This window comes from Trichosurus vulpecula, chromosome 1 (assembly GCF_011100635.1).
Source record: "Trichosurus vulpecula isolate mTriVul1 chromosome 1, mTriVul1.pri, whole genome shotgun sequence".
Classification (NCBI taxonomy): Eukaryota; Metazoa; Chordata; class Mammalia; order Diprotodontia; family Phalangeridae; genus Trichosurus; species Trichosurus vulpecula.
Window position 1 is genome coordinate 525,355,424 of NC_050573.1, and position 20,996 is coordinate 525,376,419.

General features: G+C 41.1%; 2 protein-coding genes across 4 annotated transcripts in view; one reads left to right on the plus strand and one right to left on the minus strand.

Moving 5' to 3' along the window:
- RADIL (Rap associating with DIL domain) overlaps positions 1-9,728 on the plus strand; it is a 111,792-nt gene extending 102,064 nt beyond the window's left edge. For both annotated transcript variants that reach the window (XM_036741237.1, XM_036741236.1), the window contains exons 13-15: positions 2,971-3,110; positions 4,062-4,201; positions 7,886-9,728. In XM_036741237.1, coding sequence (XP_036597132.1) covers positions 2,971-3,110; positions 4,062-4,201; positions 7,886-7,991 — 386 coding nt within the window. In that variant the 3' untranslated portion in view covers positions 7,992-9,728. The remainder of the gene's footprint in view (positions 1-2,970; positions 3,111-4,061; positions 4,202-7,885) is intronic.
- The window catches only part of AP5Z1 (adaptor related protein complex 5 subunit zeta 1), a 32,540-nt gene continuing 20,938 nt past the window's right edge, over positions 9,395-20,996 (minus strand). The window contains exons 8-17 of one of the 2 annotated variants that reach the window (XM_036741239.1): positions 20,879-20,916; positions 20,626-20,788; positions 18,534-18,712; positions 17,391-17,533; positions 14,424-14,564; positions 13,735-13,846; positions 12,792-12,889; positions 11,246-11,378; positions 10,881-11,095; positions 9,395-10,499 (exon numbers count right to left, since the gene is read on the minus strand). In XM_036741239.1, coding sequence (XP_036597134.1) covers positions 10,181-10,499; positions 10,881-11,095; positions 11,246-11,378; positions 12,792-12,889; positions 13,735-13,846; positions 14,424-14,564; positions 17,391-17,533; positions 18,534-18,712; positions 20,626-20,788; positions 20,879-20,916 — 1,541 coding nt within the window. In that variant the 3' untranslated portion in view covers positions 9,395-10,180. The remainder of the gene's footprint in view (positions 10,500-10,880; positions 11,096-11,245; positions 11,379-12,791; positions 12,890-13,734; positions 13,847-14,423; positions 14,565-17,390; positions 17,534-18,533; positions 18,713-20,625; positions 20,789-20,878; positions 20,917-20,996) is intronic. The other variant, XM_036741238.1, reaches the window with a different exon arrangement.

The following is a 20,996-nucleotide window of genomic DNA, read 5'->3' on the forward strand; positions in this document are numbered from 1 at the left end:
TAAGAATCATGAGGGCAAATTACACATAATATTGTCATTGAAGGAAACTATATGATCACTGGAAGAAATATAGAAAGAGTCCAGGAAACAAATCAAATACGTGTCCTGCATGTAGAGAAAGGGTAGCTCAGACCTCAGAGCTCATATATCCTCTGGAATACTCCTTGTGCCCAGAGCAGAGTAGCCTGTACATTCATGACCTGACCGAATGATAAGTTTATCCGGGTGGAGGAAGTAATGAGATGAACTACTCCTGTGGGCTAATTCTGACCAGCAGGGAGGAACCTACTGCTTGCTGAAGTAGAAATGATAAGAAGCTTGGGAACAAATGACTACCCCACTGCAGCTTCTGAAAAGGGAGAGAATGTTGGCCATAACCTGCCATTTACCTTAGGTTTGGGGAGTGTGGATTTTAAAGGGTCTGGAGGAGCGATAGATGTCACATTGGATACCAGAGAATCAACCTCACACATTATAGGATGGGGAAAGGGCTAGATGACAGACATTTCCTTTGGAAAGGATCTGGGATTATTTTTAGTGGATTAATATCTCGAGTGGAAAATGCTAGTGGTGTCCTCCTCTGCTGTTTCAAGAGGCATAGTCTGCAAAAGGAGAGTAGGGACAATGCCTCAATCAAACCACACGTGGAGAATGAGCCTTGTTTTCTGAGTACCACGTTTGGTAGGGACATAGGCAAGCTGAAGTCTGTGCAGAAGAAGGCAACAAGGAGAGCAGGAGGCTTGCAGACCTAAAAGAGAAGTTGAAGGAGCTGAGGGGGCATGAGATGACTCTTCAAGAGCTTGATGTGCTATGATGTGTAGGAGGGATGGGCCTTCCAAGGGAGATTGAGGAATGGTAGGTTGAAAGCAGAGGTGTGAAACTCCTCACACTAGGACCAGATTAAATCATAATTGAAAAATGTTCAACAAATACAACATTGATAATATTAATTTGTGATTTTTTGAGTTAATGTGTGGCCCAAAGGGATTCATTTCTATTTGAGTTTGGCACCACTGCTGTAAAGAAGCAGATTTAGGATTGATGTAAGGAAACTCCCTAACTGATCAAAAATGGAATGGGAAGCTGAGGAAGTAGCAGTTGATTCATACTAGAATTCGTCAGAGACCAAATGACCACATAGCAGATTTGCAAAGTGCAGGTGGACTAAGGTGGCCAATAAAATCTCTTCCAGCTCTGAGATTCCGTAAATGTTGAGGCAAAAAAAATAAGATCCAACTATGTCAGCTGTTTATTAACAGGAAACCCTGAGACAGGACAGTCTTGGAAAAATAAAGGGATGGGGCTATCTTGGTGAGAGTAACACCTACTCATACCTTCCCTCCCTTGTTCCCTCCTCTTCCTCTGTCTGCTTAGGAAATCATACTCTTTCCAGTGGGTACTCTGCCCAAAGGAATATAAATTTTGATCGCTGAAAATTTGCAAGCTATCTTGGGGGTTTCTTTTTTAAGGACCATGTCTGAAACCCACATCACTCTGGCTTTCATTGATTGGCCAGTAGGTGCCAGCCCAAGCTGTACTTGGTTGTTGCTTGGGCTCTGATGGCTGAGAGTAAATGTAACTAGCAGTTGTTCCTGTTTTGGCCAGAAACCCTGAGAGTCGAATCCTTCCAGATTGATTTTGTTTTTTGACTAGGTAAAAGAAGCCGTTCTTTGCCTTATTTTTACCTAGCCTTAATCACTGAAAGGGGCTGCCTCAGTCAAACGGAGACCTTGTACCAGTAAGGCAATAAACACAACATTAACAATAATCGTGAATATGCCTGTGTAGTTATACATTGCAAGGTATGAGAGAGACTCCATAAAGGAGGTAAAATTAGTATAACATTTATTCAGACACCAGGAAATCATATCCCATAATCAAATGTTCAGCTCCCACAGCCAGTCAGCCCACTTTATCATAACAGCAAGGAACTTAAAACACCATATCACAACCTGGAGCCTCATCATCCCAAAACCTCTCCCACTCCCTGCTGGGGTCTTCCCCAAAACAAACTCTCAGTACAGCTAAGTCAGCATAACTCAATTTTCTGTGACATCAGTTCCTTTTCTGGTCAGGAAGCTCCTCCCACCATATGTGTCTCAGGCTTCCTGTGAGCATAAGCAGGTCTCATGGCCTATTAATGAGTGGGAAAGATCTTCAAATCTAAATTGCTACTACAGACCTGTTAAAGACATTAACTTAAGAAGGCCAAGGTGTCCCATTGTATCCCAGATCTCCAGTCATCTTGAGTTATATCTTGCCACTGGACCCAAATGTCTCTGGAGACAGGCTGGTGACTTTGCAGAGCCCTCCCTCCCTTAAATGTAATTCACTTGCAAGTCATGGCATCACCTTCCTGATGTCATGGTTCTCCTCCAGAGCAAAGGACAAACAAGCAACAATACCTAAGAAAGTCATGAACACCGGCAACTTGTGTAGGCCGAATACCACAAAGGTAATCTCTAATTTGGATTGGATTTTAAATTAAAATGGGTTCTTCCTTTCCTCAAAAGAATGCAACAAGGGAACTTAACCTCCAGAATTACTCAATTTCCTAAGCAAAATAAATGCTCTATTTGTGGCTAGCCAGCATTAAGTTGGAGCATATACACTAAAAAACAAAGTGAAATATGAAAGAACTAAGTAGTAGTGGGGCATCCACTAAGGATATCTGAGATTGTCTGTAAACTGGTATTTTAGTGATGATAACTGATTTAAGTTTTATAGTTTTATATTGTCTCCTTTTTTTTTTGATCAGTCTCTTGAGAAGACAGTTGAGGGTCCGAGATGGCCAAGAGGTGGGAGAACTGGGGAGCCTGAAGAACCATCTGCTTTACTGGACTTTTGTATAGCTAATTGACTAAAAGCCCATAAAGTCTGTTATTTATGTTTGCATATAGAGTTCTCTTACCTTTGTGTTCAAATGTGCTGCAGCTTTTCATTTCAAGCCATCTTTTCTTGGTTATACAGGAGAGTCCCCCACCCCCTTTGATTATCCTACCCCTGCTTCCTCCAGCCGCAGTTCAGCCACTGATGACTTCTGTTATGCCTTTGTGGTGGAGTTGGAAAAAGGACCCATTGGGCTGGGGATGGGCCTGATAGATGGGCTGGTGAGTGAATTGGCAGTTAGTCCTAGCTACTACCTTCTGGCTTGTGTACCATCTGAAAGGGGAGGCTGATCGAGGCTCTTGGATGGGTTTCTTTCACTTCCTGGACAGTTCCCAGGGTTTCTTGTTCCAGGTCTGGGGGATTTATAGCTATGCATTTCTTTAAAAGTGTTAAGTATTTGTGATGTAGTGAGCATTGTTATCATTGTGATTACCACTATCTTATGGTCATACCCTCATGTTAAAAATTAATCTGAAGAGGGAGAGGCACTCAGGAAATGACTGGATGCTTGAGAAATCTGTGGAGGGAAAATGAAAACAATCAAATTCCCACTGATAAAGAGCCTCAGACTCCCCCTTAAAGTTGTCACCAGTGGAGGTGTGACAACTCCGTGAATAGTATTTCTATGGAAGAGAGCTTGTAAGAGATTCTGTATGTGGAGTTTTCTCTTTGACTTGGAGGATACCCAGGAAAATGAGGTCACACACCAAGAATGTTTTAGAACCTATTTGCAAACTTTCCATTCTGATTAAACCAAACTGTCAGTTATCCATATTAATTAGGGTATTTGAAAATTCTGGAACATTTCTTTGCTCTCCCCCTTAAAGCTTCTACTCCTTTGTTGGCCCAGACCTGTGCTTTTATTGGTACAGGGCAACTGCCTTCCCGAGTGGAGACTGGTGACTGTTCTGTACTTTATATAGTTTAGTTCTGCCTGACTCACATACCACTACATGTCAGAGGCAGGACTTGAACTTACACCTTGTTGGCTTAAAAGCCAGGACAGATGGGGGAGAAGCAAAGCAATAGCTTAGATGAGAATGTTGCTGTTTTATATGTAGTAATGACTGGGTACACAGAAGTGAGAATTTCAGCCAAGCTTTGTTCTCATGCAAACATCCTAGGCCTCACTGCTGCCCCTCAGTGGTGTTGTGAATTCCTGTCTTTTACAGCACACTCCTCTGAATGCTCCTGGTATCTACATCCGGACCTTGATCCAGGACAGCCCAGCAGCCTCCGATGGTAGACTGTCCTTAGGAGATCGAATTCTTGCAGTGAATGGCACCAGTTTGATTGGCACAGATTATCAGAGGTAGAAACTTAATTCATTTTAAAAGCCTTTATCTGGGCTTCTACCCTCAGCGCAGGTACAGTAATATAACATGGCTTCAGTAGTTTTGTGTACTCATGTCTTAATAACAGCTCTTTTGTCAGCAGAAAAATAGAGAAAGTAAAATAACAAAGCAAGTGGGTTAGCTGTTAGGATGCAGACAGAATTAGCCTTAAGACAAGGCAACAAGAATAAGTAAGCCTTAAAATCTAAGGCAAGAGGTTCTGATCCTAGTATATCTCAGTCAGTAAATGTCATCAAGTGCTTACTATGTGCCAGCCTCTGTGCTAAGCACTGGGCAAACAAAGGAAAGCAGAAAGTCCCTGTCCTTGAGAAATGGATGTCAGTAACTAGGCATATAGAAAATGTATACCAACTATGATAAAAGAGAAGCTGGGAGGATGAAAACAATAGCAGCCGGGGACCAGGAAAGAAGGTGGGACTTGAGCTGAGTCTTAAAGGAAGCCTGGGAAAACAGAAGGCAAAGGGGAGGAGACAGAGCATCAGGCATGGGGGATAGCCAGTGCAGAGGTCAGGTGGTGGGAGATGACATATAATATCTAAGGCATTGCAGTTAGGCCTGTGTAGCTGAATTATAGAGTACATGGAGGGGAGTAAAGTGTAAGAAGACTGGAAAATTAGGAAGGGGAAGTAGTTATGAAGAACTTTAAATGCCAAACAGAGGAGCTTACATTTCATCCTACGATTAACGAATAGTCATTGTAGCTCGTTGAACAGGAGGCTGCCATGTTCATTTGTTTCAGTCGTATCCAACTCTTCATTAACCCTTAAAGCCATGGTCAAAAATGTTGCTTTAAAAAAAAAATCTTGACAGCTAAGTAGAAAATGGATTGGAGTGGAGAAAAGCTTGAGGCATGGAGACCAACCAGATTATTCCAGAAGTCCAGGCATAAAGTGATAAGTCTTGAATTTGGTTAGGTGCTGTGTAAGTGAACAGGAGACATGCACAAGAGGCACTGTGAAGTTAGAAACAAGATTTGGTAAGGGATTGACTTTGTGACGTGAAAATGAGTCAAAGCCACTGAGGTGGTAAGCCTGGGTGAATGGAAAGATAATGGTGCCCTCAACAGTAATAGAGAAATTTAGAGGAGGGAGGGTTTGAGTGAAAAGATAATGATTTCTAACGATTTTGGACACACCGAGTGTGAGTTGCCTTTGGGAAATCCCAGTTCGAGATGTCCCAAATGTAGTTGGTGATGTGGAGAGAGAGGAAGGGGCAGGATCTAATGTAGATCTAAGGATCTTCTGCCTAGAGATGATAATTGAATCTATGGGAACTCATGAGATCACCAAGTAGATAGATAGTATAGAGAAAAGGGTCTGGGATAGAACTTTGGGGAACACCCATAGTAGGAGACATGACATGAAGTCAGCAGAGGAGAGTAAGAAGCTGTCAAACAGGAGACTGGGAGAGATGAATATCATAAAAACCTAGAGTTATCTAGGAGGGGATCAACAGTGTCAAATGATACAGTGAGGACAAAAAAGATTAGAACTGAGAGGCCCCTGGGATGGGCAGTTAAGAGATAGTTGGTAATTTTGGAGAGGGAAGTTTCAGTTGAAATAAAACTGAAAAAGCCAGATTCATAGAGTTTAGGAGAGAGGCAAGGAAGGGAAAGCAACCTAAGTTCTTCCTCTTACGTGCCCCTTAGTATGATGAAGTGGCTTTCTCGTTGAGTTTCTTAGTAGCTTCCCCCTACTATCCCCATTTCCTGTTTGGGTGGTCAGTGAAGGAAAAAAAATCATCAGGGTCATGGATTTGCAGCTGGGACCCTGGGCTTGCTCATTCCAACAGCAGAGTGGTTTTGTTTAGCTGCAGCATGTTTTCTTAGCGCTATACAAGAAGGGAGCCATGGCGATACAATGGAATTAAGAGCACTAGATTTGAAGTAGGAAGCAAGTCACAAAAAATCTACTCCTTAGTTTACTCATCTTAGATTAGCCTTCTAAGGTCTCTTCCAACTCTAAATCTGTAGTGCCAACATAGGCGACTTTAAGAGAATATTTTCAACTATTATTACTTTAAAAGCAGTGTGTGTTTCAGAAATCACTGTTCTGTCATGACCATATATTTTACTAAGTAGGCAAGGGCTTGGGTCCAGAACATCTGTCACAAATATATGGAAGAGTTCACCATTTCTGTCTTTGACTTGGATGAAGAAATAGATGGCTGGCTGTAACGAACAACAATCTGCTAGCATGCTTATTAAATCTGCAGATGACCTGAAAATAGGAGGGCTAGCTAATACATTAGATGAAGGAATTGTTGGCCAGACTGGTATGAAGGGCTACCTCTTCATTCAAGATTGCCGTAGAAAGATGTGTGAATGATCTGATGAGAAAAAAAGAGTGAAGTAGGAAGGGGAAGTATTAACTGAATATTAGAGAGGGACCTTCAGTGGGAGGTTAGACTGTTGGGCCAAACCAGTTAAGGAAAATTTAATTAGGAAAAATATTATATTCCACTCTTGGGCCTGGAAAATCAACTGCACAGATAAATAATGGGGAAGTTTAGCTAGAAGTTAATGTGGAAAAAAATCTTTGGTTTTTAATGGACTAAAAGATAGACTAGTTGAGTCAACAGGGACATGGCAGCCCAAAAACCCCAGTTAATGCTATTCTAAGCTGTTTTCGGTGAACCGTAGCACTCAGAAAAAGGTAGGCGATAATCCCGCTGTACTCTTAACCTCCTCAGACCATATTTGGAAGTGTTTGGTCAGTTACAAGTGTCACATCGTAAGAGGAACATCAGTGAACTAGAACCCATCCAGAAAAGGGTAATGGACTGGGAACTAGGCCACATAAGAATTGGTTGAGGAAGCTGGAGTGTTTGGCTGGAAGACTTAATTAAGGGCAGTGGGACAGCTCTCTCTACATCTGCAAAAGATGAATGTTGTTTTGTGTTGCTTAGGACAGAAGTGGGAGCCATGAGGGAAAGCTGGGAAAAGGTGGATTTCAGCTTACAGGAAGGGAACTAGTTGTCTAAAACTGTGGCTTGGGTTGCTGTCTTTAAACAGAGACTGTTTCATCACTTTGGGGGGGCGGGTTACAGAGGGGAGATTCCTATTCGGTGTGGTTGGACCAAATGCGTGAGGTCCCTTATAACTCCAAACTTCTGAGGAGGCAGGGGAGCCCAATACCAGAGTTGGATGCTCCATCCAACTGTTCCCTGATAAAACTTTGCATTTGTCTTCTACTACCCTTTTGCTGATGTCCATTTCCTTTACTTATTAAAAATTAGCCTTTTTTAAAGGCCTAGGCTCAGGTTAGAACTTGACTCTCATTCATTTGGCACTTAACTACATTTTGTTAGTCTTTCTCTTGAAATGAGATGTTTATACTTAGAAGGACAGCAATGAATTTCTAACCTTTTGTATGGAAAGATAAAAATCCCTCTGTTAAAGAGCAAAGACAAAAGCAAAAAAACCAAGCCAACTACACTTGGACTTGTATAATCCTTTGAGGGTGATGAGGAGTAACATGTATACAGAAAGTAGTATATATACAGTTTTTGGCAAAAATATGCTTAGTGGGGAAGCTTCACAAATCTCCCCTTACCTGCCTTTTCCAGGCTGCCATGTACACCATTCATTTTACCTGTAGCCTCATTTACAACCTAATAGACACTGTGCTGCTCTCTTTCAGTGCTGTGGACTTGATCCGATCTGGGGGAAAGAAGCTACGCTTTCTGGTTGCCAAATCAGACATAGAAATAACGAAGAAAATCAGCTCCAGCGCCTCTCCTTCCTAGGGTTCTTGTTCCAGGACTGCTCTACATATCTGACTGTAATGAGGCTTTGTCAGGTTCTGCTTGGTAATGTTCCTAGAAGGTGGGAATCCAGCAGGTCATGACAGTCTTCTGTATCTGCTTTTCATGCTGCAAGTGTTTGCTCAATATTACAGCCTGTGTTTTATGCAGAAGAAATTATAGTATAAAAAAGAACAACAGGGTTTATAAAGTGGGTGGGTACTGCTGGCTTCCAGTATGTGTTCAGTCTACAAACTAAACAATGGGGACATCAAATGTCACTCATCTCAGACTTACAGCATGAACAACTATTACTCTTCCTCCTCCTCCCACAATGTCTGGTCCAGTGCAAAATGCAGGATGGTAGGGCTTTAGGAGCCCTTTGCTACAGTGACTTACTGTTTTGTTGTATGTGAACTTTGTACAGGCAACAAAATTCCCAGTCAGCTTTCAGTTCTTATTCTGTACATAGTACATACATGTGAAAATATTAAATCGATAGTTTACTAGATAATCCTTTCCATGTTCCTTAACTCAAAAACTGTTACTCTTCTACAGCTGGTCCCTGAAAACTTAGGGCCTGAAAAAAGGAAGGAAATTCTTAGCCAGAGTGGCATACATACTTGATTCTTACCTACTAGCATTCTGACTGTCAGCCCAAGATTTATGAAATAGCAAGCATCCTGCTAAAGGAGGAAGAGAAAGGTACCAGCCTCCTATGTATGCAGCAGTTATCTGTAATGAGGTGAAACTGTCTGCAGAAGACTTGCTACTTCCCATAGCATTCATTTTCTACAAAGAAAAAAAGTTTGTGATTAAATATTAACTTGGCTATTTTATGATAAGTGTTTCTAACATACTTCTTTCTGGACCTCTGGTTAACAAGCTGGATGCCTAAGCTGGTTCTCTCACCAAGCCAGATGGAATACTTTATCTGAGATGATTTGGTATCAGAAACTTGTCTCTGTCCATTTTTCTTATTGGGCTGTCCCTTAGGTGTTACCCTAAGTGCCTTCTTAAGACACTGGGTAGTGCCAAACATTCCCCTTTTAGGAATCTATTCATACTTTTTTTGAGGCTGACACTAGTGTTCTGCTTCTCTAGAACTTTTTACTGAAAAAGGTAACAGTTGAGACTGATGGAGTGGTATTTAGTTTCCAGATGGCTTACAGACCAACCATAACAAAATAACTCAGTTCAGATAGTGAGTGAAACTGATTAAAATAAAAACCATGGAGGATGGTTCTCTTGGGCAAGAGAAATATAGGGCTTTACAAAGCTTATCCATGCTGAGACTAGTAATAATGGGCCAGGCAGCATCCTAAGGACTGTTATTCCACTGCAGTCTAACACACAGGGGCTCCCTTCTTGACAGTCATACCAACAACATGGAGTGAATGCAGAAGTCTGTCATAGCTCTATTCCTTTATTCAGATGCTTCATTGAGTTGTTGAATCTCAATCCCTCCAAAGTGGGGTATATTATCTTTGTTTAATTAAAATCAAATGTCCTATTAATGTAAATAGGAGGGGGGGATGTTAAATTCTATTCTTGGATGTCACCACCAGCAAGAAACTTACTTCTTCATTCTTGTTAATATTGTACATCTTTTTATGTATTTATCAGACAAGTAACAATACTAAATGGTGCAAATTTGTTTAAGAGTATTATATTTAAAGATTTAAGTGGAAAAATGAATATAATAAAATACCTACTTTAATATGCTTAGAAAATAACTGCAAAGAAATCTGATTTTACTTGGGGAACAAAAGTAAACTACAATTTCATGTGCCAAAACCAAGAGATCAAGGCTTCTCTACACTTTCACTAGCTGGAGAAGACTACCATCTACAATGCTGAACAGACAACTTTGTCTTGCCAAAAGTCTGCCATGTGTTTCCCTAGCCATACAAGTAGATCCATATTCCTTGATTCTACGAAAACCCGTCTCCAACCCCAGTGATAGTACAGCATCATTTCAATCAAGTCCAAAACTGAGATCACAGATCTGGGATCTGTTTAAAAACAGCACTACTCACAATGTAGTCATAATAGGAAAAGGCATATAAATAAAACACTTATGGCGCAAGAGAAGAACCATGTGTACACCTCCTTACGTTCACAATTCTGTCACATCTCCCCATTGGTTTACCTCTTGCCATTAATACTTGGGAGCTTAGCTAAATACAAGCCTAGGGCTGTAAATCTGAGTCCCCCGATGTGCACCGAGTCACAGCATCTCGCCCTGGCAGAAGACCAGCCTCTTTCTCAACTAGCTGGCTGACCATCCTCAGGGCTAGAGGCAAGGATGTATTCGTGTCAAGGTGATAACGTGGGTTAGACACCTCTACAGATGGTGTCAGGACAAACTGAGCCACATTTGGCATTTTCAGTAAGTTCATCAACTCAGTGGCCCTGGTCAGGATAGTCTCTGTGTCTTCCTCACTATACACAGAATTCATAGCAGGACTCTCAGCAAAGGATCTCACCTTGGACAGGAACAAGAAAACCCTGGAAAAAAAAGAGATCACAGAATTATAGTATAAGAATTTTCATGAAAGGGGCTTTAAAAGTCACTACAACCCTCAGGCCAAGAAAGAGTGTGCCTAAGATCATCCAGTGAATTAATGGGGGAGTCTGCTTAGACTCTCACTCTTCTTATTTCTAACAGCCTCTGTTCTAGGATCTAGTCTGAGATACACCTTGCTTGCAAGATTTGGCTCAGAGAAACTGGGACAAACAAGTTATCCATGGCACCCCAGAGGTCATCGAGGCACAGAGCACATATCGAAGACATAATTTTAGTAAAGTTAACTTTAGCAGTGAAATAACCACGTTAACCATTTCCCACAAAAACTTAACATTTCTTTTTCCCACTTCCTAATGATGTACCTAGGGATCAAATCTTGACTCCGAGAGACCAGTTTGGTCAACGTGGTCATAAGAACTGTGATTACTCGCGGACAGCATTTGGGAAGTGTAGCAGAAGGGCGAAACTGGGTAATTTCAAAGAGCAAGGCCTCCAGGGCTTCAAAGAATTTGTTGATCAGCTCCACAGTACACCGCCTGTCATAGATTACAGACAGGTACTCTCCAATTGCCCAGACCTTTAATCAAACACAGAAAGCCATTATGAGTAACTCTGATTCTAAGATAATCCATCCAGATAGGCTACATTCTCTCAAAAAACCACAGAATGCTGTCTGGCAACTAAAGTGATAAAGCAAAGGTGAGCAGCTGCTAAGCATGTTACTTACCACATTGGTGAATATGTCCTCCTTGCTGTGAATATTGCTGATGGTTCCTGTGAACTCCAGGAGTTCCTTAGACAGTTCAACTACAAGAGAAGGATGTAGTTTACACAGGACCAGAAGCTGGGAACTCATTACTCTGCCAGGGAAGAGGTGGTTATACAATCAATAGACATTCATTCAGGTTAACATCATGCTCCATAAAATAATAGGCTCTAGGCAAGGAACATTTGCCATGTACAAATATCTAATTTTCCATGATAATATGTTATATGATATATGATATAATGCGATGTAATACAATGTAGTATTACATAACCACCTGCCTGCAGGTTTTTTCCTCTACTACCTTCTGTACTGCCTTATTCCAGGACTAATGCAAATATACCGGGTTTAATATAATGAATTAAAAAAAAAAAGTAGAAAAGGCAATAATCAAGTTCTGTGATTATAGATTCCACCCCACCCAGCTTAATTCATGAATATGTGAACATGCAAATGAAGTGGGCTACTCAAACTCTAGGAAGGCTATGATTTAAAATCCAAAACATGATTACAAACTAGATCCTTAGGACCTCTGGAGCATTTTGCACATTTATTCTCCAATGCCTATTAACAGGCTGGGTCTTTCTTACAGAATTTTTGGATTCTAACTGTAGTCATCCCAGCTACGTATTTTATGAACAGACAGTCCTTTCTCTTGGGCACCAATCTACAGGGGAAATGAAAGCAAGTTGTTTCCAAAGAAACAAGAGTAACATTTACTTAGATTGCAGTGATGGAATTTTCTTATGTGATGAGGCTATATCCATCTTGGCTTCCTAGCTCAAACTGTTGTTAAATACACGAATGAGCTGTGCTTTATGAAAAATTTAAAAATTTGCCTTTCTACTGAAGTGTACTGATACCAGACTCAGTATGCAGAAAAAGGCACAGAGATATGAAGTATCATGGTATATGTGAAAAGGACAGTGAAACCAGCTGACAGAAACAGGTTTTTTCCAGAGAGTAATAAGATACAAAATTAGATAAGATCCAAAATGCCAATAAGAAAAATTTTAGATTTGCTCTTTAAGGCAACAAGAAATCATTGTGGTTTACTGCAAAGAGGAAATAACAATAAAAATATTCTTTGTTAAAGTTTAGGTCCAGAACTGGTATGAAGTAAAGAAAGAGAAATTAGTTAGGATGTGAAGAAGTCCTTTAGTTGTTGGTTGCTGGAATGCTGACTGAAGGGGGGACAAACCAAAGAAACATTTATTGAGGAAAAAAACAGGCTATGAAAGTGGAGGGTGAAGGAACTGGTGATGTAACACTCAAAATCCGCTTGCCTAGAAAACAGGAATAATGGAAGTACCATTAACAGGAATGAGAAGCTGAGAATGCATATACGATGGGTTTGAGATAATAATCCAAGTGGAATAGGAAGCACTGTGAAATGAAAACTACACAGAAACACCTAGGAATTACTACAAAGAGAGAGTAAGCTCGGCAAGGACAGGATCATGAAGAAGGTGGTAAGAAGACAAAAGGAACAGCAGGAGAGACCTACCTGTGGACAGCAACTTTAAACTGGGGAACGTCAAAGAGCAAATCACTTCTTTCTAACAGTAGCACTACCAGCTGGTTTATCAGTGTCCCATCTGCAAACTGAAGTTAAATATTGCCACAATAAACACCTGCAATCAACTAAACATGGTACAGAATGTATACGTGACACGGTCCCTGTCCTGTAGTAGCTTTTACCAACCCATACTTAAAATGTTTGCTTCACCCTTTGATTCCTCTACAATACATAGGAAGAAACTGGGATGCTAAGTGCAAAGAAAAGAAAGGTAGTTCTTGCTCCCCAAAAGATTACAGTCTAATAATTAGATTTATTAGAGAATAAGACAAGTATATAAGTAACTATAATATAGATCAGAATATATATGTACTCAAGAAAGGCCTGAAGGGCTGTGGAAGAGATCACTTCCAGTTGGGGTGCTTCATGAATGAAAGTGCCATTTCAGAGGAGACCCAAAAAATAACTGGTATATAGATAGCCAAAAAAGAAATTTCAGGTGACTGAAGATCATGAGCAAAAACCTGTTAGGAGACTGCAAAGTATGTGTGGGAAACCAAAGAACCCAATTTGGTTATCAGGGCTATCCCAACCTTAGGTTTTGGTTGAAACAATACACAATATATTTTGATTTGCCATTTTAGTGAGAGCCCTGAGGTAGCTTGGCTTCCTTTACTAAAACATTTATGTAAATTTCTGTGCTTGTAGGCGGGCCACATAAATCGCACCGTGGGCCACGTTTTGGACAGCCCTGGGTTAGACTATAGCATAAAGGAACAGGTAGACTAACACTATATTGTGAAAAGTCCTGAATGCCAGGATGAAAAATCCAGATTCCTTAGGTAATAAGCCACTGGAAGTTTCTAAGAAGGGAAGTTAATAACTGCCATAGAACTGAAGAGAAAAACAGCATCTGTGAGAAGAGGCTTACCTCAGTTACCACTGTAAAGAAAAGCTGTATCAAAATGGGGACAGTCTCTGCACACTGCACAACTCGTGAACAACTGGCCATGGGCTTCAGTAGCTGATGGAGTGGAGTCAACCTATGAGCAATAATCAATATCAGACCTGCAATAATAGGTGAGTCAGAATTACAAACTAGCTCCGTTACAAACCAGCGTTCCCCACAGACTTGCACTTAGATCTCTTAAAAAATGTCCATGCAGAAGAATTAAAAGGGGCCGATGGTATAATTTGTGTATTATCCAGGTAAGCGCAAAGGAAAAAGAAAAAAGTCAAGTGAATTCTGCTGCTTATATAGGAAGTTTAAGGGTCAGCAGAGAGAAAATTTGTTTAAAATATTTTTAGACCATCTTGATTTTTTTTCTCCTCATCAGCATAGAAAACAGAGTTTAGCCATGAAGGCAAGAGAGGATATACAGACCCAGACATTTCAGTCAACTTGCACTAGAGATACCTCCCCTTCTGACACCCCACAAATAAATAGATCTCACCTTAGATACTGGTCCTGCAACCCTGCTAAAATTTTCTTCTGCACTGATTTTCCTAAACCTCATGTATCCCAGCCTTTATGAGACAGCAAGTGGGAAAGGCCCTGCCACCATTCCTATCCCTAAGAACGTTCTTACCGCTGCAAATAAACCATGTAGCCAGTCTTACCCTTTGATAATTCCCCTGGCTTTTGTGCGCAGCAGGTACTGAAAGAGAGCCTGGTAGTGAGGATCTCGGAAGCCATCCAAGCAGCTGGTGGGCTTTAGGGTAGGATCCCACAGAGGCTTCTCAGTTGTAGGAGATGATGACCTAAAATCACCAAAACACCCAAATCTCAGAGAAGAGGATAAAGTCTGATGTCATGACCTCTTCTTCACTTGCCACAATTCTGGGAAGTCATTACTAGAACCATCTTAAAAGGATCTTCCTTGGAGACTTCACTCTCTATGGTCACAGGATCACGTTACTCATTCTCACTGCAACTCCCTAAGTCATTACCTGCTCTGGCCTTATATTCTTCTCTTTAGAATCTTGATGCAATAGTTAAAACCAGATTGACTTTATCTTCTACCCTCAAATCCCTCACCTACTTGTAGTTCTATTATTACTGCTCATCCCTGTCCACACCCCAGTCCTAGATAACTCCCCTCTCCCACCATCCACCTTAACCATTCCTACTCAAAAGCTGCTGAGCCCCTGAAGAAGGCACACAACAGTGCTGACTGGATACCCTACAAGGCAATTTTACACAATTTCAACTGCACCCTCGCTGCTATAGGGTAGTCCTAATGTGTCCATTCCGAATCTTTTCTCCTTGAGCCTCCTACACCACCATTTCCCCAATCCTCTCATACTTCAGTAAGAAAACTGCAGGGATTCATGAGATCCTCCCCTGCTTTTGTTCTCATCTTTGAGGAAGAGAATAAGGAAATACTCATTTATACATGCCTACTATGTGGCAGACACTGTGCTAGGTCCTTCACAAATGTTATCCCATCTGACCCTCACCACGATCCTGCTAGGGATCATTCCCATTTCACAGGTGAGTAGTATCTGAGGCCTTCCTGACTCCAGGCCCAGCATTGTATCCTCTGAGCCACTGGCTGCCTCTACACTGACTTCTACTTCCTCAAATCTCACTCACTTTTCAACCCCTTGCAAGGTGGTTTCTGACCTCATCACTCAACGGAAACAGGTCTCTTCAAACCTACCAGTGATGAGAGGATGGTAGAATTAGACCGAGAACTAGCGCAACCTTCCCATTTTATAGATGAGAAAACAGAGGACCAGGGAAGTTAAATGACTTGCCCAAAGTCACAAAGGAAGTATCAAGAGATGAGATTTGAAGCCAGACTGTCTGACTCTAGAGCCAGGGCTCATTCCATTGTATGATGCTGCTCCGTAAACCCCACTAGCTTTTTATTGGTTCTTGTAGCCTTCTGGACCTCATCAACCTTTTAGTTATTCTCTCCTCCCACTTCTGCTGAACTATCACCCGTGTCCCATCCTCTGCAAGAGTGTATGTAGCCAGGGTCTCCATCACAGGATATTTTCTTGTCCCTCTCTTGATTCTGTCAACATCTTTGGGTTCAGTTATCATCTCTACCCAGATGATTCTCAAATCTATATATCTACCCCTTATTTCTCTTCCATATCATCAGCTGCTTGCTGTGAATGTCTCTACTTTGATGTCCTATTTATATAGGATTTAAAGGTTTGCAAAGGACATTACATGTCATTTCATTTGAGTCTCACATCAATCCTACAAAGTACGTGCTATTATTATCCTCATTTTATAAATAAGAAAAGAGGCTGAGAAGTTAAGTGGCTTATCCAAGGTCACACAGCTAAGAGGTGCCTGAGACCCCAAGTGCACTGTGCCCCCTAGCTACCTAAGGTTAATACATCCAAAACAGAACTCATAGTTCTCCTCTGTAAACTCAGCCTTTTTCTGTCCGGGTAACAGATCCTTCCAGTTACCCAGGTTCATAACCTTGGAGTGATTCTCAAGTCTTCACTCTTGATACATGCAATCAGTTGCCAAGCCTTGTTGAGTCGACCTCCATGGCACCTTGAGTCTGTCACTTCTCTCTCCAACTTATACGACTGCCACCATAGATCAGGCCTCAATCACATGTTCCCTAAAACTATCAGAACAGCCTCTCACTACACCGATTCACCCTCCACACAGGTCGAACCAGGTCATTTTCTTGCTCAAGAATCTCTACTACCTCCATGATAAAATGTAAAGTCCTCAATGTGGCACTTAAGAAAGCCTTTCATGGTCAGGCTTCAGTCTTACCTTCTTAGGACTTCCCAACACTCTCCCTTGTGTATCTCCCATTTGTATTCCAACTAAACTGGCCTGTTGGCTATTCTCTATATGAAACATTTATTGCTTGCCTCCATCAATGTCCTTTCTCATCTCTGCCACTGCTCCCTTCAAAACTCCATTCACATATTACTCGGGGCCTTTCCTGATGCCCCCAAACTGCTGGTGTTCTCTTTCTCCCCACCCCACATGATACTCTGCAATTAATTACTTTGCATATGTTCTGTACTTGCCTATCTGGGTTCAAATCCAACCCCCATGGCTCTCTGAGAGCAGAGACTGCTTAGCTTTTGTCTGTATCCTTAGCATAACGCCTAACACATACTATAGGCTTAATAAATATTGCAGCTTGTTGAATTAAGAAGTGACGTAGCACCATCAATTTAATAAGAAGCTTGCACATAAGGGCTACTAAACAGCCACTCTGCCTTCAGCCAACCAAACTGTAACACTTCCTATACCCCGTATTTGCTGTCTCCTCAGGGGGTGATTCTAACCCTCTGTTCTGCTTCAGTGGCTAAGATGCTACTCCCTAAAACAACAAGAATCTCACTTGTTTCAGCGATAATGATCCATGAAGACCTAACAGAAATAAAGCAGAAGAAAAGGTCCAATGTCATTCAAAGAAACCAAAGCCCAAGTTTTGTAAGGCATGATTTTGGGGTGGCACTAGCAAGGGAGGGTGAGTCCAACCCAAAAGATCATTGTTCTTAGTCGTTATTATTATGTGGCTAAAGTAAAGACAGCCAAGTTTCATCTGACAGGGTGTTCCTAGAAACAAGGAAGTAGAGATCTGAACTCGCCTAAGAGAAAGGTCTAGGGCAGCGGTCAAACATGGCAAGTCAAGGAGGACATGTAGCATCTCCACGGCTGTGCTGGCATCGATGAAAACAGGAAGAATGGCCACAAATTCTGAGATCAGGGATGCGCTGTTCCAAGCCAGAAACTAGGAGAAAAGAACAAGACTGGCTGGGATTTTTAGCATGTGATGGACATTCACTTAACCACTCCAACTATGTCTAAAAAATGGACCTCCACCCTCAATAAAATTGTCACCAAGGTGAAAAAATCTCAGTGAAAATACATATAAGCTATTTGGATGAAAAAAAGTTATACAGGTATACTTCTCTTTGTGCAATAAACACCAAAGAATTAGGTACACATTTTATATCTTTGTATTGTTAATGGGGGAGGGTGTAAGATCTTCCCCACCCATTAAGGGAAGCTTGCTTACAAGAAGGCTTGCACACCTTTTGTTAATAAGCTAATTAGGCAATGAGTCCAGTCGGATGTCTTCTGGCTCTGAGCCTATTAACTGAAAGAGTATATATTGTGAGGCGTGAGCTTTTGCTTTGGGGGCTTGCTTATGAGAAAGATGTTGTGATTCCGTGGTCAAGACTGAGGGGCCGTATGTTCAGAGCTCCCCGACTGCTCAGAGGTAAAGGCTCTCTCGATTCAGTGGTGGATGTAAAGCTTGGGCCCTGTCTGTTGGTCTTTTTTTCTTCTCTGTATTTCCTGTGTTTTATATGATTAAAAAAGAAAGATTGCTGACCCCTGAAACAGCTCTCTTCCCTTAGTAAAGCAGATCCAAGAACCTGCACTAGCAGCCATCCTGGGTATGCCAGTGTGGTTGCCATTACAATCTTAAGTACACCAAGGAAGTTTTCTACTCAAACTATACTGTAAATCACCTGTAAAATGAATCATCTCTCTTAATTCATATATGGAATCTGGACAAGAATTATTTAAAGCAGGGTCCTTGTCACCCATGTTTATAAACATACATCCAGAATACTTCTGTACTTCAAAACTATAACCATTAGACACGTCACTTGTAAAAGATAAAGAATAATAGTGCAACTTGCACGCTTGGTTTTGGCTCAAAAATGTTTCTGTTCTTTGCAGGCCCTGGTTCAACAAAAGGGGATTGGAACATATCAGCATACCTTGAAGAGGTTTGGGAAGCTTGATTTGAAGATGCTGAGGTTTCCACTGAAAAAGTGGATGTTTTCCCTGCAGAACTGGATGAACTCAAAGGCCAGCATTGAGTTGTAGAATAACTCTGAAGGGATATTGGTAAACAAATGCTGATAAACTGCTTCTGAATCAACTGCTGCTGCTTCACCTGGCAGAATATATCAGAGCAAGTGGTGAGTTTGGAGCCGATGATTTTGGGCAATCACCCTCTCAGGCCTGCTTATTAGCTATTACCCTTTGACAAATCATTTTACTTTTCTGGGTCTTGGTTCATGCATCTATATTGAAGTGGGTTGGACTGGGTAGTGTTCTAAGATTCCAGGGTTCAACAATCTAAGCCTACACTAAGACTGACCAATGTGATCAGGGAAAGGATTTAGAATGAACCATTATAAAGGAGTTTTTGATACAGATTTTTAAAATTCCATTACTATCAAAACATTTTCTTTATTGCTGGTTGATTCTTGTCTCAACCTATTAGTTTAGGTGTTCTAAGGATGCATTTTTATCTTGCACCAGTGTAATTCATAACATCTGATTTACGATTCTATGTGTATGGTTTAGAGATGACCATGATGAACTAAAGCTAAAGAACAGTGACATCTTGATTACCTTAGCTTTTGGAAGACTGGTCAATATGGTAAGAGAGAAGTACATACATGAAAGGATTAGAGAAAAAAGCAGCACTACGATAATATTTCTGAAATTTAAAAGAGCCAATATAACACGCAAAGACAACTTTTCTTTTTAAACTTAATACACAGGCAAGAAGGGTATTTTCCAGTTTTTTTAAAGGGAACTAAAGTATCTGAAAATTCTGGAGATCATTCTTTATTCTCAAAACATGGGCATTTTTAAATCTATCTGTGCTTAAATAAGGAGATGTAACTATATATGTATCTGCTACACGTAGCAGGTGAGAGCTAAATGTGTTAAATGTTCCCTGATTTTCATAATAAAGGGGCTTCTGACCCAGTGGTCAGGAGGATGTTCATTTTGGTGGTGGTTTCCTATAGGCCTCAGTTTCCTCATCTGTAAAATCAGGAAATTAAAATGGACCATCTCTATGGTCCCTTCTATCTCTAATGCTATAATTCTAAAAACAGAACATGCCTTAGATAGAACACAGCCTCGAAGACCCAGAGATGCCATCCATGGTCCAGCCAATCTGGCCTTATTACTATCCGACATCCTTTCTCTACAATTTTGTAGTATTCATTTCCCATGCCTGAAATGCAATGGACCAAATGCACTCTCACTTCCACCTCTTGGAATTCCTAGTCTCCTTCAAGACCTATCTCATGATCACCCTACTACATGAGGCTTTTCCTGGCCTGTCCCTCCCCATGCCCCACCCCACCAGCTCCTGCTACTACCCTCTTTTTTCAAAATCACCCTGTACCTATTTCGTATTTACCCATATAGGTACTTTTTCTCTGCTCAAATAGAATATAAACTCCTGGGTGCAAGACTGTTTACATTTTTCCTTTGTATCCTCATCATCTGGCCTGTAGTAAATGCTTAATAAATGCCTAATATGAAAAGACAGAGTGAGTCAGTCCTATGGGTAGGATAAGAACACAAGCCAAGGTTTGTTCCCACCACATTTTGGGAAATTAAGGCCTCTGTGGGATCCTTTCAGTGCAAATATAAGTGAAGCAGCTAAAGTAAACAAGCAGATAAAGACTCCCAACTGTTTAAGGAAATGGGGCCAAGGTAGGGGAGACAGGGTTCAACCACTAAGCCTACACTAAAACTGACCAATGTGATCAAGGAAAGGATTCAGAATGTACCATTATAAAGGAGTTTTTAATATAGATTTTTAAAATTCTACTACTATCAAAAACATTTTCTTTATTGCTGGTTGATTCTTATCTCAACCTTCTATTTTAGGCTGTCGTAAGGATGCATTTTTGCCTTACCACCAGTGTAATTCATAATGGCAATTTTTCTTCATGCATACTTCAAAGGACACACATGAAGCTCTGAAAAACCATGGGTTAGCCATCCTGAGCAAAGACCATACACAATTAGGTTAAAAAGAAGAGCAAAATATCTCACTGTGATTCAGGAAGAACTGGGCAACTGGCAATAGTGCTCGAACATAGGCCGGGTCTCCACAAAGCCGCCCATGTAAGATCTTTAGACAAGAGAGAGTCCGGTAGATGAAGGAGGAATCCTGCCTACAGAGTAGATCCAGTATGATCACAGCTTCAACCAGACACTGCGTAAGAACAGAGGACCCTTATCAGATCAGAACGAGCATGGCTTTAGCCTCCCCTCCCTGACCCTACTCACCTTTACAGATACTTACAGCTTTTTGCAACTCACAGTCTGGTTTCTTCAGGGCTCCTGATTGAAAGCAACAAATTAAGCCCATTTACTTCCTCTAAATCATTCATGGAAAATGAGAGCATTAATTGTTCAATGAA